The sequence below is a fragment of the Mycetomoellerius zeteki genome, unplaced genomic scaffold (assembly GCF_001594055.1).
Source record: "Mycetomoellerius zeteki isolate Tzet28-1 unplaced genomic scaffold, Tzet1.0 scaffold135, whole genome shotgun sequence".
Classification (NCBI taxonomy): Eukaryota; Metazoa; Arthropoda; class Insecta; order Hymenoptera; family Formicidae; genus Mycetomoellerius; species Mycetomoellerius zeteki.
In genome coordinates, this window is record NW_017256287.1 from 1635523 (window position 1) to 1647728 (window position 12206).

Here is a 12206-nt window from a genome sequence, read left to right on the forward strand (position 1 = left end):
AAAAACTTTATACATTTGTAATAATCAAAATTTGAAGAAGACTGAGTTATTGTAACTTTGTTAGTTCTGTATGATATTTGCTGTAACGTTTAAAATTTTATTAATTAAATTTGTTAAATTACTTTTAGAATTAATTTTAGGACTAAATTGCGCATACCGAAAATTCTTGTTTGCAAAACTGATCTATTTTCCGACGTAGACAAGAGCCTAAAGTACGAAAGAATCTGTTTGAGTGATCTTTGTTAACGTTATGTCAAGAAAATAAATAAAATCGCGCAAGATGAACTGCAGCAGTGACACATCAACATCACGACGACATTGTATGTGATTATTATTTATGATTACAATATGTTCGTTGACTATTATGTTAGAAATAAAAATTACGTTGAAAAACGTGTAGTATATAAGTATAATGCCAAATCATCCTGCTTCTAATTTCCATTTTCTTCGTTATCCTTACCATTATTACATGATGATGGGATAATTTCAGAATTGTAATTTTTTAGTCCTAAATTGTAATTTCAGATAAATATTATATCATCGCAAGAAATAATGTCTTATATTAAATAGAAATTATAAAAATAGAGTACGATCCTAATAAATAAAACATAATTTTTTAAATATTTCCAGGCCAACATAGACTATATGCATGTTGGCATATTTTTATAAATAAACACAGTCTCAAACGCGAGAAATTAACGTGTAAAATATGTTAAACATAACAAGCAAATATAAAACATAAATATTGAAACAGAAACTCAACTCTATGAATTTTTTATATTGTTAGAGAGTTTTAGAATTTATTAATCAAATTATTTAATTATTATATATCTCATAACGTAAAAATCGTTATAGACTTTAATTTGAATTTCTTAGTTATTTTAGCTTGTACACTTTTACCTCATCATTGTCATCATCGTCATAATCGTTATTTTGCGGAGAATCTATGACATGCTTTCGCTGATAGAAATCGTATTTCTTTTTTTCGTTTTTATGCGGAAGTTGTATGACTATAACAAAAGGATTATTATCTTGGTCAGATGTATCTATCGAATCCTCATGATACGGTGCATATCTGCATGTAAAAATAATTACAAAATATATATATTAAATATGCATTATCCCAGTAAACACAATGTTACATGTACATTACATGTAACATTGTGTTTACTGGGATATTAAATATAATACAAGCAATATATATATATATATATATAATATAAGCAACAAAAATGGAATAATAACGTTTAATGGGAAAAACAAATTTTTAAGATATTTAATAACGATAAAATTTTTAACGATTTCCAGTTTTTACCTGTGGTGATTTGGTTCGTAATGATGATACTTGTGCGCTAATATTCTTTTGGGATGATAACGTTTTCGATGTTTTGGAAACGAATGCCATCGTGGGCGTCGCCATGGAGGGGGACTATAATATGAATACGGCTTAATTTTGTAGGTTTCATTAAATTCCACTAATTCCAGTATTAAACCAAAGAACACGATAACCATAGGTAACTAAAAGTTATTGTCAACACATCACAATTAATATCAACATTAATTTGTGCGAAAGAAATGTTTAATTTTTTAATGTTAATTAACTCACCTTCATTTTCATAATGTAAAATTGAATGTTTTATAATTGTACTTTCAAGGCATCCAATTTACTTTAATTAAATTATTGATTAAATAAATACACAGTTAGAGTGGCATTTTCTAGATACACCTTTTTCATTTTAATGGTAATATTCTTTTCCACAAATTGGTAAAAAAATATTTATTTATCACTATTTATTAATTGATCACTTTATCTAAAATAACGATTTTAACTTTTACTTTAAACATCTCAACAGCTTTACAATGAACAATTGTGTATTGCATATATAAAATGTAAAATCGATAGATATTAAGAGTCTTCGATTGTAGATTTTTTATATATATATATACATATATATCACTTTGTTTCAGAAACAGGACACATTATATCGCTAAGATTTTTCATGAAGAGAAACGCTCGCGTAGCCAGATAAAACCTTTATGGATCGAAATGAAACTATGAACTTGAAAGTCTTCGAGCAGACTTTCTTTTATATCTTCCCTTCCATTTCTCTTGAACCTCCTAAAGCAACATATGTATAATGACTCATAAATGTCATCGTAATGCTACAACTAAAGTTATTACAATTCATTCTTCAATGAAGAAAAGTTTCACTAAGGAAAATGTGCATTCACAAATAAACAGACAAACAAAATAAGAAATTATTTGGCAAAAGATTGTATGTATGTATCTAATAATAGAAAGTTGTACAATAATTCAAGAAGTAAGGAATGTATTCAAGTAAGAATCACATGCTAATTTCATTCGTGATTCACGTTGTGCAAAACAAATATTTTCTCTGTGACCTAAATTTATAAAAAATATTAATATTCCTTATATACCTAATCTTATAAACATACACTTGTATGCAAGAATATTAGCAATAATTAAGCAGCAGCTTTTTCGAAAATAATTCCAAAGGCGATATTAAATATCATATCGCATTAAATATATTAAACTTGATTATTATATAAAAAACAATTTTGAAAAAATTTTCACAAATTTATGCTTTGATCAATATAAATTAATGTTAAATTTTGTTTATTAATAGCTATCATAATATTCATTTAAATAAATATATAGTATTAAATTTTATAAAAGCGATAATACAGAAAAAATGTGCTAAAAAATTGCTATAGTAATTGATGAGCCGTAGATCCAGCGTAGTGAAAAGTGAACGGACGCATCATACATAAAGATACTTTCAAAATACTTTCAACAAGGAACGCATGCTAATGCGTACGTGCATTTGCTTTCAAAGATTTCTTTAGGAAGTACTCATTCTTTTGAATGATGCTGCTGTTATATCGTCTATTTCATCAATCTAGTCGAGATCCTGAGAGCTCTTAGAACTTTCTCTTTTTAATTATAAAGGAAGATATTTCAATGTGTGTGTGATCATATATATAATTACTTAAAATAAATTAAAAAACATGTTAATATATTTTACAGATTTTTATTCAACCCCTGAAAGATTTCAGGACGTAACTGTAACATTACGAAATGTATTGTTACAATTGCATTTATAATTGCATTAACATAAATTCGCGCACGACCCGTAGAAGTACAACGAATATATTTTATTATTACATATTATTGTTTCCTACTACGTTGCACTGAATAATAATTACGGTTTTCATCACAGCTTATAATAAATTGTAACAAGATTACTTATTGAAGTAATAATTATCTATAATTAATCTCGCTTAAACGAAATACATTATTTCAAGAAGACATGTTTTCGTATAAAAAGCGCATTGCGTATAAACGTGTAAATAAGTGTACAATTAAATAAGTTAAAGCTAACAATGCCTTTTAAGAAAACACGTACAATTCATTTCTTATTGTATATTTTCTCTATAACTTCACGGTTAAGTCTAGAGTATACTCGTACTTTGCGCTTCGAAGAATATATGAAACATTAAACTTGTATTCGCATACGTGTATTTTTATCTTAGCACTTATGGTAATATAAATATGTTACTGTATCTTAAAATACTCAGCTTAAATGATAAAAAACGATTTTGAAAAAGTGTAAAAATGCATAAAAAGTCATTTTATATAATTTTTTCAGTAATTATATGTTAGTAATAACAATGCATGTAGTAAATTGTTGGTTTATAAAATTTTAATTACAAATTTAATTAATAATTTTAATTAAAAATTAGAAGGTTAATTAAGGAGATTCTCCAGTCATTTGACATAATATAGGAACTTGATCAAATTTTGAGAATAAATTTGTTATAAAAATAGAGGCATTCCTAAATTTAAAAAAATTTTTTTTACCATCTGGATCGAAAGTTATTTCAATAAAAAAAGTAATATTTTTTAAATTTGTACTCTAATAGAAATATATGAAAATGTATTACAAAATAATGATAAAAATCTCCATTTTTTTATATAAGTATTATGTGAATTCAAAAATACTTATGTAAAGTTACACATTGAGATGCAAACAAAATTAATTGTTCAGTAAATAAACAAAATTTTTATTTGTTATAAACTAATTGGTGAATCTCAATGAAACTTTGCATAGGTCCTGTTTAGTACTTAATATATTTAAAAAATAATTAAAAAACGTGAGATATAAAAATGGAACAATAACAAAAAATCTCAGGAATGCAAAACAGTTAGAAAAAATGACTTGTTATTTGAATCTATTTTTAATCATCTAATAATCGCTACGATGATTAACAGTTGACCACTACCAATAATACTACGTATGTTTTATAATACTTTATTTTATGACAGCACTTGAATACTTTCTATAAGCAGTAATTGCGTCGTTACTTTGTGTGCGCCGATCGAACTTTTTAGAAAAGTAAATTTTAGAAAAGTAAATTAGATTTTTTTTGAAATCAATTACATAATTAACTCAAAACGTTTACCGTTGTTATCACATGCACATTTTCTATTTGTCTACTTCTAAAAAATATCTTGATTATAGTAAAAAATACCTCAGCGCTTCCTTCATTATAATCCAAGCTGATAATCAGTTGAATACTATAAATAACTAAACCATAACTTGAATTATATTCAAGCTGATTAAATTAACAATGATTGGACAATGTTTCGATTTAGCCAATTATACAATGTTTTAATATTGCACTAGGACTAATTGCACCATGATTGTACACTACACATTTGTCTCTTGGAGTTCGGTACAATCAGTGGGCTTGATCTCCAACCACCAATCGTTAGGATAATGATACTTCTGTAATTCTATGCCTTCTCGTGGCACGGGCATCAATCGGCCGCCGAATTGCTTCAACGGTAGAGGAGGTATCACTAATTGTGGTGGAAAACACTGTAGACTCGGCGAGAACTCGCAGTCTGGAGGCAGGACCCTTCTGGTCCAGCCGACTCTTCTCACCATCTGCGTCTGCAAGCGTCAACACCATTGAATTTTTTGAGGTGTTAGTGACGTTTCTACATTTTTTCCTTCTTTTCGGATTTGCTTTAAACTTTCCATCTTAAAGCAGAATATTTTTAAAGATGATTATGATATTCTCAGTGAGATATACATATACATGTATGTTTTGTAAATCCAGGAAATCTAAGATGGATTTGATATAATTGATGGCCTTGTTGACGAATTCGGCAATTCGGATTGTAATACCTACAAATGAGGAGCAATAAAACGACTGTATTCGCCAGTTTATGGACAAACCGACGCTACCAAAGGAGTTGTCTTCACTTGTCCTATATACGTGATGCGCTTTAAAAATGCACGGAAATTGTATATATATATATATATATTCCTAGAATTTCCTTCAATGCTCCATAAAAGCATAAAGGCAATAAGGTACAAAGCGTATTTGGTACAATGCGAATTTGCATTTGCGTGCTAGATACATAAAACGAAATTTTACTGAATACAAGTATTGCTCTTGATGTAAAAGCAAGGGAGAGTTGAAGTTGTAAACTAGTAATTAGTGACAATAAAACTGACATAAATGCGAAGCATCTAAAGGAAATATTAACAAAACGAGTAGTTTTATCTGTTTGATTTTATGTTGTACGTAAAAAAGTATTCTTAAAAAATGTTATTATTTAAATTTTACAGATACAATTAACAAATTTTTAATATAAAGTCCATTTTAAACAAAAAGTTTTGTTTAAAAAACTTAATTACCACTGCGTCTTCCTCGAAAACAACCACTTCCACTTTAGGTGCATCTTCGCCGACTTCGTGTTCCTGTATCCTGTAAATTCCCGCTGCGTGAAGGTAGGTTGCACTCAAACCGATTTCTCGGAAGGCTTTCGTGATTAAGACATCGTCGCGAAGCGTGTCGACCAAACATAGCTCCACTTTACGTGCCCATGGCAGTGCGCGGCCTATTCGAACTTGACCCCAAAGGCCGCCCAGGCAGAGAAAGTGGACGATGCCCAACTTAGTAAGGACCAAATGAGCTCTGGAAAAATTATGGAAATTATATGTTTTAATAATAAATTATCTTACATAAATTAATACAGATACTTTAAGCATTAAAAATTAAAGAGGGACATCTAAAATTTAACTTAAAACTAATTAAAAAGGCAACATTTTATCAATTATATCAGTTACGTGTATTTTTATGACTTAAAATCTAAATAGAAATAGAACTTGATGATTGAAAGGGAAAGATAAAGAAACTAAACATAATTATAAATTATCATAAATAAAAACATCTGATATTTATTGTATTTAGTTTTCCTCAGACTATTTAAATATACACAAATACTGACCTATAAGCGAGATCATGTAATTTTTCAGTAAATTCTTCAGGCACGCTACAGGGCTGTTGCGGAATTTCTTGCCGACTGAGGCTATACCAGAACAGCACAACCATCAGGAAGAATGCCGCCAGAGCTCGCATAGGAGTGATGCGAAAGCGTCTCCGTGGACAGAGACTCATGTTGATGTTCTGGAAATCAGGGAATTCGATTGGAAATCTTTTTTTTGGACGTTATACGAATCAATTATACAACTGCAATATATTCTTTTATATCAAATTTCGAGATATTTTACTTATCGAAGAAAATGATAAGAAAATTTCAACCATTAATTAGTTCTTTAATTTAGATATATAGATCTGAAAGTTTTTGAATTCTGCCTTTTCCTTTCATTCTGAAATTTTTTTTAAATGAGTCATTGCATTCTAAATTTTTTTATTTATACATCTTTGACATGTTCAAATCCTTATTTTAACTTGGACTACAAATTTTTTATTTCAAAAATCAATAGTATCTATTAATTTTATTTGTTCAATTTTTAAGTTTTTCCTGATAGTTATTATTTTCAGACTGCTTTGAGCTTTGTTTCTTTAAATCCTCAAATTTAATTTTATGTTTTTTATTCTTAAAATTTAGCGTAATAAGAAGAGTCTACTAAAAATAAAGTCCACAATATATATCATTTCACTGTTTAACTATAATGATTTAAATATTCATCAATGAACTTGTGTATCGTGTTTAGTGTAAATTCTAAAAAGGTTTTTAAGAAAGACTCACGTTCCCTAAGGAGCATGCATGATATTAACAACACTTGTCTCTCGAACGACACTCTCATGCAACCCTGAACACAAGGAAGGAAAAAACCAACGACTCGAAATTACGTACTCGCGATGTACGACGTAGTCATGACCCACGTGTGATCAGACTTTCTTGAATTTTTCCTTTGCTTTTTTCTCACCCCCCGCGACGAAAACCACTTTCTCATAAAGACTCCGACACTCAACCCTTGACGTGTTCGATGTGGCAACATTGCGGAATATTGATTTTTCTGCTCTACCGACAGTTTTCTCAAGGATGGCTTTGTCAAAACAAATATAAGATAAGAACTCGTAAAAAGTATAAGAAATAGATTATTTTATTAATAATATATATTATAATTTTTATTTATAACTTTAAAAAATCTGTTTTTAAATTTGTTTTATAAATTTTTAATTTTTAAGATTGAAAGGCAACTATTTATAAGAATCTTGCAGTATTCATTTTTTGTAGTCTTATCAATAGTTTCTTAAAAAACGTTTTTTTTTTAAAGATATAAGATTACAGATGTGATTTCATAGATTTTTAAAAGACAAAAAAAAATTTTAATTTTATTATTATTATATGTATAATTAATAAAAACTTATAAACAATTTTTGAAAAAAATTTAATATTTATCAATATTCCAAAAAATAATGTAACAGCATCATTTACAGATCCCTACATTATTAAGGGATTTCTCATAGATGATAATCCCTTCAAAATAATACATACTGCATTGATAAAATATTAGTATTTTTTAAAATATTAACGTTTTTATAATTTAATAAACTTTAATTTTTTATTATAATGAAAAGTTTATAAGAATTAATCTATTATTTACAAATAAAAGAAAAGAAAAGGAAAGAATATTAAATTGTGACATTAATTCTGTCTTATCGATTTGTGGTATATGAGTTATTCTAGTTTTAATATCGATTGTTAAAGGGATCCTAAAGCCGTCTGTATTATCGACTAAATCGTTAATTTTTGTATAACAAAATACTTTTTTTCTCTTTCACAGATTCAAAAATCCTTTTCCAGGATTAAAGTATACGCATTAATACGTATTTGTGAGGTGAAGTTTATTCCGAGAACAACAAAAAAGTTTTCTTAAGATTTCAATTTCGAAATTTTTTGTCGTTCTCTGTATAAATTCCACCTCACAAACACGTATTAATGCGTATACTTTAATCCTGGAAAAGGATTTTTGAATCTGTGAAAGAGAAAAAAGTATTTTGTTATACAAAAATTAACGATTTAGTCGATAATACAGACGGCTTTAGGATCCCTTTAATAATAGTAGTCGAATATTTTAGATACTGTCAAAAAAATATTCAAAAGGTAGAAGAATACATATTAGCAACTTTTATAAACACAGATATATTTAATGTTGAAAAGAATTAAAAATTTGATTATGAGTCGCGATAATAATCTTCCTCTATGTTACATAAATTTTCCTTTACTTGAGAAGTGCTACATCTATTAATAAATTTACTTATTGCTTTAAAATTATCATTAAAATTATATATATAAAGAATTTTTAAGTTTCTAATCTTTGATTTAAAAAGGTTATAAGTAAAGTATTACTTATAACAATTTAATTTACAATAAAATTTCGCTTATTAAATTAAAAGATAGAAACTATGAACAAATAAAATTATTAACAAATAAAGATGCGCGACATCCAATAAATTAGTATAATAAATTAATATTAATAGCAATATTAAATTAACAAAATAATTACAATTAACAGTTTTATCAATCTATTATGTTAATAACAGAAAAATTTTACAAAAATTCCACTACTTTATGGTTTATTAAATATTTTGTCAATTTGTAATTAAATTTCTGTATAAGGTTTATATTAATGTAATATTAATACATTATCATTTCTTGTAATAATATTGTAAGGACAAGTTTTTGCAAAAAGATAGAATTACCTGAATTTAAACAGATCTTAAATTATTTCTTTCTTCAATTATTAATTTATAATAACATCGTAATAATGGGGTAAGATTATCCTTGAGCACAAGAAATATTCTGTTTGGGCTCAATTCGGGACCGAAAGAGACGGGTAGATTATGAAAAGCGCGGGAGACAAACGAGCGACGGAAGCGAGACGTGAAATTAACGAGCAAAAATAAACGTTTCCTCGATAATCTCAGTCGCTCGCAGAATTCCCGGCCAGCGTACGCGCTTCTTCGTTCTTCGCTCTATTTACTTTTTCTCAGAGCCGAATGAGTTATCGCGTCGGAACCCCCTCGGGTTATCCTAATGAGCAGAAACGCCAATAAGCCAGTACGTCTCGACGGGGATGGTGTGTTCTTACGTCTTATTTTTAAACGGGGTGCCTGTTGACGAATTTGCGGACGCGCCGTCCGTCTGTGCCGTAAATGAAACATCGGAAGTACCTTCATCAGCCTTTCTAGAGATGTTTAAATATAATAAATTGTTGACATTCTTACTCGCCCGATGTTAACAATGATTAGATGCTTTCCTTAAACATGTCGATAGTATAGAAACGAATACTGTTTAATGTTACAACATAAAAACAGATAAGAAAGATATGTAAAAGATGTATAAAACAATCGGTAACTTTGTAAAAGATAACGAAGTTTATTACATTAATCTTTACACAAAAAATTATGTGAAAAGAATAAAAAAAGATATCTAGAAATTTTTTAAGTATACTATAATTTTGCGTATTGTTGCAATAAGTATTTTATTTAAAAATAAAGAATAAAAAATGTAAATCATCATGATTTAACAAATGTAGAGTATATCTTAATACACTTCACATTTACGGATTTCTTTATTTCACTCAAATCTTTGAATATTTAAGAATATTATTGCGATATATATCGCGAGTAATCGCGTCAAGGCGAGCATTAATCTCTCGCTAGCGCGGGGTCGGCGGGTCGCGAGCCCTCTCCGGAATAAAAGAGCTCGGGCGAGGCACTAGAAAGGGGGGAGGACAAGGACGAAGAAGAGGAGGCAGCAAGAAAAATTGTGCTCGATGTCGTGGAAACGGGCGAAACCGTAAAACAAACGGTCGGACGTCGCGCCTCTTTCTCCGCGTCTAATTCTGTCTTGTCGACTCTTCGCCGTGTATTTTCGTAGCGCGTGTCACCTAAGTGCCTTATCTGCGCGTTTTTCGAATCTCGTTGAATCTTGAGATCTATCCTCGAGTCACGTGCCACACACCTGAACTTTCACATTTATTCATTTTGTTCTTAACGAGACGCATGTTGTACAATAACAATGAAGATATATTGGATATAAAGATAATTTTCAGACTAACCGGATCAAAATTCTTGAAGTATAAGAAAATTGAATAAAAATAATTAATACATAGTTCATACAACGTTTTTCTCAACTATTGAATAAACATATATCTTGAACGTAATTTATTTAATAAAATAAACTTTAATATTTAATGAAATCTTATTATGCGATTCTTTTATTCAACACATCAAGACAGCTGTTTTTTTATATTTTAATTCTAATTATTAGATTATTTCGTGTATGGTAAAGATTTGATTCGATGAGAAGATGATAGTTTAGATCTTTATTTCCGATTTCCTGCAGATTGCTGCAGATCACTGTAAGAATACCATAAAAGATTCTATGTTCTAAACATCGCAAATCATCCTAGATTCGTGGATCCCAAATAACTTTTGATTCTGCTCGGAGCCGAAAAGTCGACGCGATGCTCTCAGCATTCCACGGGACTCGCTCGCTATCGCGAAAACACCGTCCGTCTTTGAGGCTCTCCTCGCCGACGATCGCCATTCAAGGTTTTTACCCCCGTGGAATCCACACGAAATCCACTCTTACGTACGCGCTGGTCACATTGAAATGCAATTCACGTTCTTCGATCAGGTCCATCAGCTCTTCGTCTTCTATCCTGCTTCCCCTCCTACTTCTTATCGCTAGATTGCCCTTCGATAAACCACTAATCTGCCTCAATCGTCCCTATCCAGCACCTTCTCCATTTGCGATCAATCTTTGCTGATTCTTCTTGTTTTGTTAACGAACGTAAACGGAAACGTTTATTGCGTACCAACATGACAATAATCATTCCGTGTTGAAATAGAAATCGAAAGAGAAACAAGCAGAATACTGAATAAAGAATATCGAAATGAGAGGAATCAGAATAAGATGATCATAGAATCTGCAAGTTCAAATGTTGTTGCAGAGTACTTACAAGGGAAGTTTCACAACTGTCCGGAACCGATTTGATTCTCCATGAAATATGTCGTTAAATCTAAGAGACACGTATTTTTTTATATGATTTCGTGAACAACATACTATATTTCATGGAGAATCAAATCGGTTCCGGACAGTTGTGAAACTTCGCTTGTTAGATTGTCAGAGATAGATTTCTCTCAAGTTAGAATTTAATACGTAATTAAATGATATACATATATTTTTCAAGTCTCGTCTATAATAGAATGAAACAGTGTTGTGAAAATATCACGCGTGTTCCTCGAGCGGAAAGAGAGAAGCGATAACGACCAGCAGCATGAACCACGCCAGAGCCACTGTTGACAACGTAAAGGCGAACCATGTGGTCAATGTGCGTTAAACGTCTACCGCGTCTAAGCGTTTAACGTTCCGTCGGAATATATGGACATTCCGTGGTTATTTCGAATACGTTCCACCGACAGTTTTTACATCAGCGTAAATCACGCCCGCGTTCGACTTCGCGCGCTCGCAAGCACACAAATCGCGCCATGGATGTTCTGTTTCTTCTCTTAGGATTCTTCAATTTTGGACTAGGACCTAGGATGAACTTATCGATTTCTTTGTAGATATCAGAATAAATGTATTCAAAGATGTTTAATTTAAATTCGACGATTATACGTAAAGATATGTATATGATATTATGTTGTAAGTCAAATATACCAAAGATAGAAGTCTCGACACTTTTTGCACGATAAGTAATGGTACAGAGCTAAAAAGTTAATTTATGGTGAATGTATTCTGCGACGTGTCGCACAAAAGGAGACAACTTCCACTGTCCACGTGTCGTTCGCGCGGAAACCGTTGGAAACGATATTTAGTCGACTTCTTCGACGGCCGGTGATCACCT

The 12206-nt window shown here is 30.2% G+C and overlaps 2 protein-coding genes across 4 annotated transcripts; both read right to left on the bottom strand.

Moving 5' to 3' along the window:
* Positions 1 to 47: 47 nt before the first annotated feature.
* LOC108731641 (uncharacterized) lies at positions 48 to 1632 on the bottom strand. The gene is made up of 4 exons (XM_018462056.1): positions 1607 to 1632; positions 1316 to 1518; positions 901 to 1075; positions 48 to 508 (listed from the first exon to the last, which is right to left on the bottom strand). Exons 1-4 carry the CDS (start codon positions 1616 to 1618, stop codon positions 503 to 505), a joined length of 396 nt encoding a protein of 131 aa, XP_018317558.1. The 5' UTR covers positions 1619 to 1632; the 3' UTR covers positions 48 to 502.
* Positions 1633 to 4306: 2674 nt separating this feature from the next.
* On the bottom strand, positions 4307 to 12206 carry LOC108731634 (uncharacterized). Of its 3 annotated transcripts, none has more exons than XM_018462050.1 (4): positions 12020 to 12206; positions 6326 to 6504; positions 5733 to 6012; positions 4307 to 4979 (listed from the first exon to the last, which is right to left on the bottom strand). In XM_018462050.1, the coding sequence occupies exons 2-4, from the start codon at positions 6493 to 6495 to the stop codon at positions 4734 to 4736; spliced, it is 696 nt and encodes a 231-aa protein (XP_018317552.1). In that variant the 5' UTR covers positions 6496 to 6504; positions 12020 to 12206; the 3' UTR covers positions 4307 to 4733. The 3 variants fall into 3 exon arrangements, with proteins under 3 accessions (XP_018317552.1, XP_018317550.1, XP_018317551.1); XM_018462048.1 differs by lacking the exon at positions 12020 to 12206 and adding an exon at positions 7199 to 7304; XM_018462049.1 differs by lacking the exon at positions 12020 to 12206 and adding an exon at positions 7091 to 7304.